At 36.2% G+C, this 12265-nt stretch overlaps 1 protein-coding gene across 1 annotated transcript in view; it reads left to right on the plus strand.

The window, feature by feature from the left end:
* The window catches only part of LOC108976832 (kin of IRRE-like protein 2), a 266683-nt gene that overhangs the window by 191667 nt on the left and 62751 nt on the right, over window positions 1-12265 (plus strand). The window contains exons 11-12 of the mRNA XM_018946195.1: window positions 4234-4407; window positions 8990-9103. Of these exons, the coding sequence (XP_018801740.1) occupies window positions 4234-4407; window positions 8990-9103 (288 nt within the window). The remainder of the gene's footprint in view (window positions 1-4233; window positions 4408-8989; window positions 9104-12265) is intronic.

Genomic DNA, 12265 nt, shown 5'->3' on the forward strand with positions numbered 1-12265 from the left:
CCTCCCATACCTGTCTCTTATACACATCTAGATGTGTATAAGAGACAGSTTTTAGGCATTTCCATATACAGTTCAAAAATGGAATAAATCGGATAATAGCCACGCCCACCTCCCATACCTGTCTCTTATACACATCTAGATGTGTATAAGAGACAGCTATAAAATGTTCGGTGACACCCGAACTTAGCCCTTCCTTACTTGTTATTTCTTATAAATCAAATAGTAACACAAACTAAAAATTTTAGTTAAAAAAAATAATTATTTTCTTTTAAAAAATCTAAAAGCTTATGAGCGTCTATTGTAATGACCACGAAAAAGGCACCTTTTTTGTGTAGCTTTAAGAAAATGTTTGAAAACACATAATTTTGTTAAGTTTTAATAATCATTTGAATATTATTTTTAAATTATCATTCATTTATGCATCTTTTTGCTTATCACCTTTATTCCAATCATCATTTAAATAATAAATATTTAAACAAACACACCGTATATACAACTGCCCTATAAGTGCTATGTTGATCATACGACATGGTGTACTGCATGAATGCAGTATAATTTTAATTGCATATAACTTTCAAAACAATGTTTTTTGGGAAACAATTATACAGACCCTTCTGCTATAGTCTAAAATCTTGTATCAAATATTCTATTTTCAAAGCTGTTGACTTATTTGCTTTGGAGATAAAAAAAAATTGTTTGCAAAATATTACAAAATTCTTAGTTATGGAAAAGGAAACATGATTTAGGTACGGTATGAATTTAAAATAAATCACTTATTTACTTTGTGTAACCTGCTTTACGACAAAAACTGCAATTTCACGAAAATAACAGACACCCTAATGTGCATATTTGCATACAAAATGAATAGCCGTAGGAGCTTGAAATATTTTTGGGCATTAATTATCGCCAGGCAGGAAGTCGCAAGAAAGTTGGCATAATTAAAATTGTATACATTTGTGTACAAGGCATGTTTATCTATAAGCATGCATGTATGTTGTCGTCTATACTATACAGTTTTGCTTTCAGTATACAACTGAAGTTTTCAGCCGAAGGCCCATGGCAATGCAGTCATAAAGTTTAATTCATTAATACTGTTTTTTTTTTTTTAATTTTTTGTTTTTTCTTTTTGCATGCCAAAAACTTTTTAATTATCAGTTGAATGGTAGTTGTCAAAATAAAATACAAAATAGAGAAAGTGTTAATACAAAAACGACCATGTAAAAACTGTGGAAAATTACAATTGTTTGGCACAGAATTTCACACTTTTTAATAAAGTTTATATGGTCTAAACGAGTGAAATGAGGCCATAAAGTGTTATTTAAATGTGTAAAAAGTACAGTTTGCTGATGAGTTTATTGATGGACAAAAAATCAAAACTATACATTCGAGGTCCATTTGACATATTTGACAGCTAAGTGCTTACAAAGCTATGCTATGAGCGAGTTTTGGTCATTTGTACAGTTGAGCGAGCACTATTATTTGCAAATAAATGTAGAATTTCACTTAAAAAAGTGGTCGATACCCCTTTGTTCATTGTTTACACTGTTCTCGGTAAGCTCTCGACGTGTTTTTTTTTTTTTTTTTTTTTTTTTTTTTTTTTTTTTTTTTTTTTTTTTTTTTTTTTTTTTTTTTTTTTTTTTTTTTTTTTGTTTTTGTTAAATAATCACTTTTTTATAAGTTTGTAACCTAACTAGTACGTGCCCAATATATATATCGTATGAGTGTTTCTCTCACCTGATTTCATCCATACCAAATACCAAGTGTCTTCAATATATCTAAATTTTGATTGAAATTATCGCTGTTCGACTAAGAGACGGTCCGGCAGACTATCAACCGGAATTCAACTCCTCTCGTCATCCCAATCATTTATATATTATATATGTATAAACTAGTGAAAAGCGCTCGAAAATGATAAAAATTTAAATAAAACATAGTTGGCTGGCACCCATCGGAAACAAATTGTTTCCGACCGATCTGGGGTCAGGAAAGGCAGACGAAGAGCATTCATGAATTTTTAATGGTTAAGAATGGTTTCACTCGATTTCCGGCAAATCTATGACCCCTATAGAAAAAAGTTATATGGCAATGTTGTAGGTAATAGAGAGATCTTCCTTCACAAAACCTCAAAATTGGTGTAAAAAATTCAAATATCTTGCACAATTTTTTTTTTCTTTTTGCACGAAATTTGGTAGGAAGTTACCTTGTTACAACCGGAAGTAGTCGTAGCTACTCTGGATGGTTTTGGGGTTGAATCAAAGCCGGACGAAATGTGAGTAGTGGAACCCCACAAGACGTAGTTCCCTATCCATTGGTCGTTGGCGCCGTGCTTTTGGAAACTATAGCTGCAAGATGATTGTTTATGCAGACGCTGTAGCGCTTATGGTCAAAGGAAGGTTCCTGGGCACCGTTTCCGAATTGTAAACGGTCTCACCATCAACCCTGATATTGTTTTATTCACTAGAAGATACAAGATTCCGGTGTCACCGCTGCCGCGTATGGGAGACATCCTGCAACTAGCAGACCCAGTGGAATATCTAGGGCTCATCCCTTTCATAGAAGCCTAACATCGAAGAGGCAGCAAAGAATTCATCGATTGCCTTGTACTGCTGTAGAGAAGCTTTCGGCAAAAGATGAGATCTCTCACAGGAAGTGGTCCTCTGGCTCTACTACATCATAGTGAAGCCCATTATATTCAATAGAGTCTTTATGAGGTGGGGGGCCCTATAAAATATCACACATGCAAAGTAACTCGAGATCGTTCAACGGGCGGCGCTCATCAGCTTATTTGATGCACTAAGGTCCACTTCAACCATGGCACTTAACGCCAACCTGCTTATATTGACCTTGGACATCGCCGGAAAATATTATATATGGCTACGAAAACTGCCATCAGACTCAGAGAGTTTGAGTTCCTAAAAAACACGAGTCTGAACCCTCGCAAAACCTTATTCACTTTAACTTCTTAATGGATCACATGGAGCATGGAGTGTCCAACCGAACTCTGGTGGTTTCTTTTCTACCCATATACCGACGAGGGAGTTGTGGGTGGAAAGAAGCCGTTGGAGAAGAGGTTAAGTAAGCATATTTACGGATGGGTCAAAACTTGCGGAGGGGGGTTGGTGAGGGGTCCAAATTATCTACCCCAGTCTACGTAAGAGTTTGTAGAGTTTAAAAAATTTTTAAAATTTTCCAGAATATGCTAAAATAGCGATTTAAAACAATTACCGTTAACTTTTATTTCGAAATTTTGTCACCAGTATTTAAATATTAATATTTATTATAAACCAAAATACAACAATACGATAAATAATTTATGTGTATTAACAATTTACTCATATATTTTTCCAACTTTCTGATCCTCTTTCATTTCATATGCCGTTATGTGTGGTGATGCTATAAAACGCCGTAATGACAATGTCGTTAATGAACTCGATACAACTACAACAACGGCCGTTAAATAACGAATGTAAATAACGCAACAAACGCATGTTGCCACATGCTGCAACTGAAACTGCGAAAATAATAATAATAACAACAACAAATCACACGTTGACAAAAACACATGCTTATTCGCACTTCACACTACTGTTAATGATGTATTGAACGCGTTAATGGGTATGTTGCTGCGGTCAATACACCTGCCACATGAAACCAAAAACCAACGAACAACTTTAATAAAATAACAACTACAAAAATGTGCAACATTGACAACTCACTGCGCCGCTTCGAATGCGAACGATGTAATTAACAATAACCCGCTGCCTGCTGCCTGCTGCCTGCTATCAACAACAATTGCGCACAACAACAATAATTACAACATGGCCAACAACTTGCTGCCACGCTACCAAATGCGTCTGCCAATTAACTGCGTATGCGTCAACGCTTGCGCTGATATTAACTCAATCAATTGTTGCATAATGTTGTGCTGCATGTGGCACATGTACATGCAACGCTCTTGCCATGTACGCGCGCTTTCTTTGTACCGTTATGGTGCCGTTGCTTTCGGCATCGCCTTGACGCCACTTCGCCATTTGACATTGACACGCATGCCAATCACTGTGGTGTGCTGGATACATACCCACACACATCTACACGCACACGCACACACACACTGAAACGTATACACCGCACATTTCCAACAAAACTGTCTAAATTCACACCCTGCCGTACCGCACCATCGCAACACTTGACTTTTAACGCTGACTTGCTTCGGTTGCTTGTCGCCGCCAGCAGACCGCTTTCGCGCCGACGATATGTTGCAGGATTCACGCGAGGATTGCTATCTCTCCACTTTGCATATTCTACGCACGGATGAGCACGATTCGCGTCCCTACTATCTAGTTGTGGAGAATGAGCGCGGCACCGATCGGCATGCCATTCATTTGAATGTGGAGGGTACGTTTACAGGTGCAGAGTGATTTCCATTTATTTATCCCACATTAAGCGTATATATATGTTGCACGCACGTTAATGCTATTGTAGTAACTAATGCATGTTAGTATTCTGTATTTGTTGTTAAGTATTGTTTAGTTCTAGGTATTGAAATTTTTTGTTTAGCAAATTTTTTTTTGTCAAAATTTCACTGAATTTTCTAACCTTAGTACGGTATGAAAGTTAGCGAAGTTCCCAACCACATTGACTTTCTGAGTCCTGGCTGAGCTGGTTAGTGACAATGTAAGAATACTAGTTGCTTCAGGACATTGTAATATGAACTCAATTGACGCCGCTTTAGTAGCTGTAAAAAAAATAATATTATACTGGTTTCCAATCACTTTTGATCTTTCCGGAGTAGTCATATCTTAGAAATATTAAAATATGTCATCCAGATTGTAAATCAAAACAAAAAAACTTTACAAAAGGTGAACAAAAAAATTACCTCCGCTCATTCATCGGCACATCTGATGAGCCATCCGCCACTACTACACTTTGGGATTGGCCCATTGTTCCATCTGATAAATCTGAGATCTAAGATCTGATCTGCGTAAATAGCCATAACCACTGATATTGAAGATATTCTTCTTGGGAGAGGGCACCATCTTCCTTGCTGCAGTCGAACCAGCCAAGCGCTATTGAACCATGCTGGTTTCTGCTTAACAGCTAGTGTTTTGTCTTTACAGGGACACATATGGGTCTAGTAGAGATTCCTTTCCATCTCGCTTGCCGGCACATTTCCACCGGCTTCCCCAACCTATTGTTTTTAGAAGAGCCATTCGCTGAACTTTCTATGACTGGGGTAGCGGTGCTTTCACTACGCTTAGTTGGCTATGGTTTCGTCACCGTAATAGTCGGACTCACGCCAATTACAGAATGCGGAACAGCGTCGACCTCCCTTCATTTCGCATCGTCACCTTTTGGTTATTATGTTTTCTCATTTTGTTTCTTGTCCCTGCTAATTGGGTTTGGGTCAGAGTCTCTAAACGTCCCTCGAAAAGGGGTCTCAAATTTTTCATAGACACGACGCCAAAGAGAGAGTTGATTCTCGCAGTTATGAAGCTATGCATTCAGAGCCGACTTGCGCAAAGAAAGAGTCGTTTCAATATACAATTACCACGCCTCTGAGTCCTGCCAAGGTTTTAACCGGATGATGGTAGTTGCGACATAGGCTTAAGTAGACTGACTAACTGGATATTAAATGGATATTTTGAAATGGAAATTTTTGCAAAAAGCAGTCTAGATTTTCTAGTTGAAAAGATTTTCTTTATCAGCCAAGGTCCAAACCATTTTTTTTTTTTTTAACAATATGGTAATTGACCTGGCTATATGCCTCAGCGAAAAGCTTTGACCGACATGAAGAAATTCATAGTTTGGGTATATAAATTTCCAAAACAAAAGTCTATATCAGCTATAGAAACCACCCAACATCACGATCTGTAGCACATAGCTTATGAACTATTATTAAAAATATGTCCCTGCACAAGTAAAAACCCTCTCCTTCTCTCAATGTTAATTCTATTTACTCATGCACACGCTTATCACAAAGTTGTTTACATTTTATCAGCAACATCTAGTAATTGACATTTTACAGCAGTAATTTAATTTCATTTAATTTGCATAAATTAATTTTCACCATTCAACACCGGCGACTGTGTGGCTGCCACAGCGATGGCGTCCGCGGCGGAAATGCGGCATTTAGTCAGAAGGCTGAAAAATATCAACCCATAAGCGCTTATCTTTTTGCATGTTAAGTAAAATTTTGCATGCAGGCATACAAACGAACGCACATACACACATACACCTACGCAGTTAACGTAATGCACACGCTCACGTTTATGCTTATGGGCGACAATTAAGTTGTAATTTGCTTGTCTTAATTTGCGATAAGCGTCATCATGCCACTCGCCATCACGAAAAGCCAAGCCACACACTGCCGCTGATGCAATCGTATGCCTTTATTTACACTGTTTGTGTTGGTTATGGTGTGAATTATGTTAATTTTTTCTTACTATATTGCATGCAATTTAAGGAAATTTAATTTTTAGACGCTTACATAATTCTTGCTTTCTTGCTGTCTCTCACGTGGCATAAATAATGAAGAACACAAAGTGCAAAAGCTTAAAAACAATTATATTTTATGATGCGCGTGAGTGGAACGGAGCTTTATCACAATAGCAATTATTAGGATGTCGGGGCGTATGAGCGATACTCAGTATATACGCGAGCTAATCCCTCAGTTATTGAGCTATCGATCTGAAATTTCGCACACGTTCTTTTTTCGGCAATGTCCTGCTCATTTGTCAAAATCGTTAATATTAGATCATCACAAGATATAGCTGTCATACAAACTGATCGTTGAAAGTCAAGTCCTTGTTTGGAAAACTTTTTTAGCGGCAGAGAAATCTTTACAAAATTTATCGTGGATTATTTCCTAATACAATGCTATAATGTTTCGGACATATTGTTCAGATCGGATAACTGTAAGATATAGCTTCCATACAAACTGAAGGCTCAAATGCAAAACCTTGTACGGAAAACTTTTTGATTCGATAAGATATCTTCACCAAATTTACCACAGTTTTTATCTTTGGCAAAGCTACAATCTCTGCTAATATTGTTCAAATCGGATCACTATAACATATAGTTGCCATACAAACTGTCGTTCAAAATCCAAAAAAAGAAGTTCACTGAAGATTTTTTTCCTTATTAGGTAACCTTAATTCGATTTGAAGGAAATTTTTGTCCCACAATGTGGCTATAAAGAACTAGAAAATGTTTTTCGTTGACCGTTAAATATTTTAGATTTAGTTACACACATATTATACTTAGTATTAGGTATTATGCGAATTGCACCTGTAAAGAGTGTTATAACTTGGGTTCAGAAGAAGTAACGGTTTTCCTTGTTTATTTTTTGTTATCTAATTGTAAAATTTGATATCTTTTGACTGATTGATTAAAAAAAATTAAAACTCTGCTAACACCAAAGCTTCATATAAAAGGGTTCGCACAGGCGTATGAGTAACATTTTGCATGTTAAACAATTCAGTCGAAAGCTGTCATAAAAAATGTTTATATAATTTACTGAAGAGCATAAATCAGTAAACACATTTGTTTAGCTGAAAACGAAAAAACTAAAAGAAATAACAATACCGTGTAAAACATATGGTCAAAAACCTTATTAAAATGCCAGCAAGGCGTATGAGTAATTTTTAGTCTACTTAATATATCGTCACCTAAAATACAAACGTAACATTACTTTTCATAAGTGTACGGGCGAAGGAAAAACGATTTGATGGAAAGCACTTAAATTGAAACCAAATTTGGGTTTTGGTTATAAAATGGTTATACATATGGTTATAAAATCGTTATGCACTAGTTATATCCAGCAGCAAAAGCTGAACATGTTATTCTACAACTAAATAATATGATGTAGTAAGCAATCGTAAGCAATAAACAACTCGATTTCGATTCCGATTTTTTTTTTTTTTTTGACAACTTTTTTTTGTTTTTTTTTTTTTTTTTTTTTTTTTTTTTTTTTTTTTTTTTTTTTTTTTTTGTGTTGATGATACGTTGTTTTCCATTTTAGAAGACATCTAGTTTTCTTATCGTAAAAAAATAATTTAAAAAAACTGATGGCTTACAAATTCGAATGATAGTTGCAATTTAAACATAAGCTGCTAAAACAATTCCTGCAATCAAACTCAACGGGGCGTACGGGCAATATTTGATTTGCCAACTTTTCTAAATTCTTTGATTTTTCAGTTTTTTTAAATATCAACAGAATACAAAAATTTCTAATTTCTCAACTTTTAGCAACGAAGTAAATATTTTATATATAAACGCAAATAGGAACACCTTTGCTAATAAAATTGTTTACCATGGCGTATGAGTAATATTTTGCATGCCTATATTTTGTTTATTTTTCACAACCAAACCCAAATATCGAATAGCGTACAATCCAACTAATTTGATTAAGTAAAAAATTTATATTTTCCCTTGAGCTTGCTTTTCAATGTCGCTGCGTATGAGCAACATTTTGCATGAAAAACTATAGTAGCTAGCACTTTTCTTTTATCTCTCATCTACCTTTCACCACATAAATAACAAATATCAATAGTTTTTCTTGTAATTTTTTATTTTAATTTCAACAATTTTAATAAAAAATTTTATTTTTACTTTTCGCGCACGCATTCTTCCTCATCCTCTACGCTGTTAATCGGGACTATGTGGAATACAATTTTAATTTTCAACTGAAATATACATTAAATAAATAAATGAATACCGACATCCGCGATAACCACAATGAAAACTATCAATAACAACAACAACACCACTAAAAATATACATTAAAATTACCGTAATGCTGCAAATTTCTCCTGAAAAACGCTTTTGGACATTTACCGTTGCCAAACACACTTGCGTCATTATAAATGTGGAAAACAAAACAAACAACAACAAAATAATCAACAACGCATACCTGCTATTGCTGCCATGATGGCGCTATCTTGGTCATCGCCAACGCTTATGCCCGCCAACCAACCAATCAACACAACAGAACCACTGGAGATGAGCTATTTGCTCGGCATCGCTGGCGGCTGCCTAGCCGCCATACTCATATTAATCTGTCTCTGCATTTATGCGGTGCGCAGCAAAAAATGCTGCTTCAAAGGTAAGTACTTATGCTGCCCAGCAATGCAAAGAGCTGCGCTATTTTAACAAGCATTTTTACTACAGTCACACTTATACAAACATGTATGAGGTGTATATATGTATGTAGTTAACTATAAACTATGCATACAAAAATATCTGAAATGCTGTGCCACACATTAAGTACATCATAACACACATTCACACACACACACACAAATATACATAAAATAAAACATTTTGTTAACAACCTGTGTCTGTGCCTGTGTATGTCTTCACTTCACTCACACACATTTAATTAACATTTTTCGCTGTTTAAATCTTGACACAGGTCCCCGCGATGCGAACGCCCTCAACAAGAAATAATTATGTGCAAGCGTGCATTTCTGTGCATTTTTTGCTGCATCGGCGCATTGATTCCTTGCTGCAACGCCAATTGCCATTTTTGCCATTTCCCACTTCGCTCTCAAGTATTCCAAGTATTTTTAATTAAAATGCTCCTTACACGCGCATAAGTAGAACAGATTAATTAATCATATGCGGAGTAAAAGGAAACAAACAAATTTTCTTCACTCAAAAGAAATAATTTCCAGACATATTATTTTGGTAGATGCCTTTAATTATTAAATACTTATATTCCGCTGTCCTTGGCACCTTCGAAAGCATTTCATTTAAGTGTTGTAAATTAAAATAAATCACTGCATTTTGGTGCTGGAGCCCCCCACAGTAATGCATCTGCAGAATAAGTGGGGAATATACAGACTTTTTCATTATACACAATACTATACCTATAATATTCTGGATATTATTTGATAAATAAATGAAAACAATGATATTTTCTATACATTTAATTTCGAAATTCGGGGGCTAACTTCGAAATGCAGAGAAATAACTGTTTTACTTTGAGATGCATTAATAAAGTTAATGCAAATCCACCTATTTTTCTTGACACCACGAATAATCCTATTTTGATGGCCAGAGATGCCTGTCCTTGTGATGACCAGAACTCCTAGTTACGAATTAAAGAGGCCGTCAAAACACTTAGAGCCAACCGTAAATTTGTTTAGGCCGCTAATATCAAATTCAGAGAACTCGACGGTTCAGACAAAGTATGGCAAACGAGATGCTTTGACTTTAATCTGTCGTAAGCTCAAGAGTGGAGTAGAAACTATGTAGATATTTTCACCTCATCTTTCTCATTGCAACATTGACAATTTGCGTCTTTCAATATATTTAGCTTCGTTGCCTAATGGAACAGTGTCAGTCAATTCGGACACCTAGAATTGCGCCGCTGACAGCCTTGCCAATAGATTGCAGTTAATTGAACTTTTAATGTTCCACGATTTCGCTGTGGCCAAGCACTTAGACAAGTTTAATGTGTAGTTTAATATAAGTTGACTAGCTTTAAGCGCACCGTCAACGAGCTCAAGGCCTGCGTAGCAAATTTGCAATCGTAGTGGATGCATACCACCTGAACGAAGCCGCACTTCAGGGGAAAAAAATTTAATAATACAAGGTGGGTTCCAAAGTGAACAGGCCTTAAAAAAGCAGAACAAATAGTATTTTCGGCGAAATCAATTTTTTTTAGTCCTTCTGCTTCAATATAGCTTTCTGGACGGTCCAAAATCTTGGAAGAAGCCGCATGGTGAATACGGGGAGTGGTTAATGGTTAAAATGTGATTTTTGGTTAAATAATCGGCCTTAGAATGTTGGATTCTGAGCAATTTTTGGTCGTCAGTCAATTTGTGCGGAACAAATCGTGCACACACCTTTCGTAAGCCCAAATGTTTGGATATGTTTTTGAGATATTCAATTCCATTTCCAAAAATTTCAATGATGATTTTTGCTGATTTTTCATGAATTCATGCACAGTTTCAATGGATGATCTCGGATTTTGATTGCCCCACATGTTGATCGTCATATTAGGTTGTCAAACAAGTCTTGCGGTATTTTCGCTAGTTGGCGCTGAGAGCGCGTAGTGCTAGTTTTATTCGTCGCATCGGGTCATGCTATACCTTTTTGGAAAGCTCATTTTACGCGCTAACACGTGTTTGATTGATTGTCGTTTCTTTTAAGTCGTTCGTGAGTTATAGCGTCGCAAACATGGAGCAAAATAAAGAGAAAATACGGTATATTTTACAGTACTACTACGATAAAGGCAAAAATGCATCTCAAGCCGCCAATAAAATGTGTGCAGTTTATGGACCCGATACAGTTTCCATTTCCACCGCACAACGATGGTTTCAACGTTTTCGTTCTGGTGTACAGGTGGTCGAAGATGCGCCACGCTCCAGAAGGCCTGTCGTCGAAAATTGCAAGCCGTAGCATCGATCAAGAGCTGGGCATGAGTCATCAAAAAAAATTTTATGAACGATTGAACATTCAATAAAAACACCGCAAAAATGCTGCAAGACTTTTTTGACAACCTAATATATGTATGCCTCACGACAACTTTGAAAATATTAAAACTACTCATGCACTCTGCTACGGTATAGGCAATCATCGCCATAAACTTGTTTCATCAATTGAAACGTTTCGGTAAAAGTTTTACCAATTTTAAAACAAAATTTAATGTTGGCTCTTTGTTCGAAGCTCATTTTCGCACCGTTAACACAAACATACTGACACTTCGAACGCAATAACTGCACTTCCAATTAAAGAATTAATGATAAAGATAGCAGATTCTACCGCACCTGCAGACATATAGACAGCCCCACCTGGAGGCGCTAGATTCCTATTTGCTTTGGAACTCACCTTGTATATCCTCATTCATATAATTTTTACATTGTCGTCATTACCTAAAATATACTATTCAAAATAATAGCGAAATTGCTTCCCAATATCAAAGCGCTTATTATATCCAAATTATGCACAGTGATAATAATTTTAAGCATGTACCTTTTATTTCGATGGTGCGTATCTTGGCTTAATCAAAGCTCAATTTTGATCTCAATTTCAAACTACTTCACACATTCTCACTAAGAAAACTGTTTTCATAATTATCACGTGTCGGGTCCCAAACCCAGCTTGCCTTCAAACGTATTTACTGTGGTTACCCAGAGAATAATTGGTCTAAGGCCGGAAATCGTAAGCTGCTTGAGCCATATATAAAAAAAATCGTTTCTGGGCACAAGTGAATGACACTCAGAGAACTTTCCTCACTTTTGTGAAGTTCTACCCATGA

Source organism: Bactrocera latifrons, unplaced genomic scaffold (genome assembly GCF_001853355.1).
Source record: "Bactrocera latifrons isolate USDA-ARS-PBARC rearing strain unplaced genomic scaffold, ASM185335v1 scaffold_80, whole genome shotgun sequence".
Classification (NCBI taxonomy): domain Eukaryota; kingdom Metazoa; phylum Arthropoda; class Insecta; order Diptera; family Tephritidae; genus Bactrocera; species Bactrocera latifrons.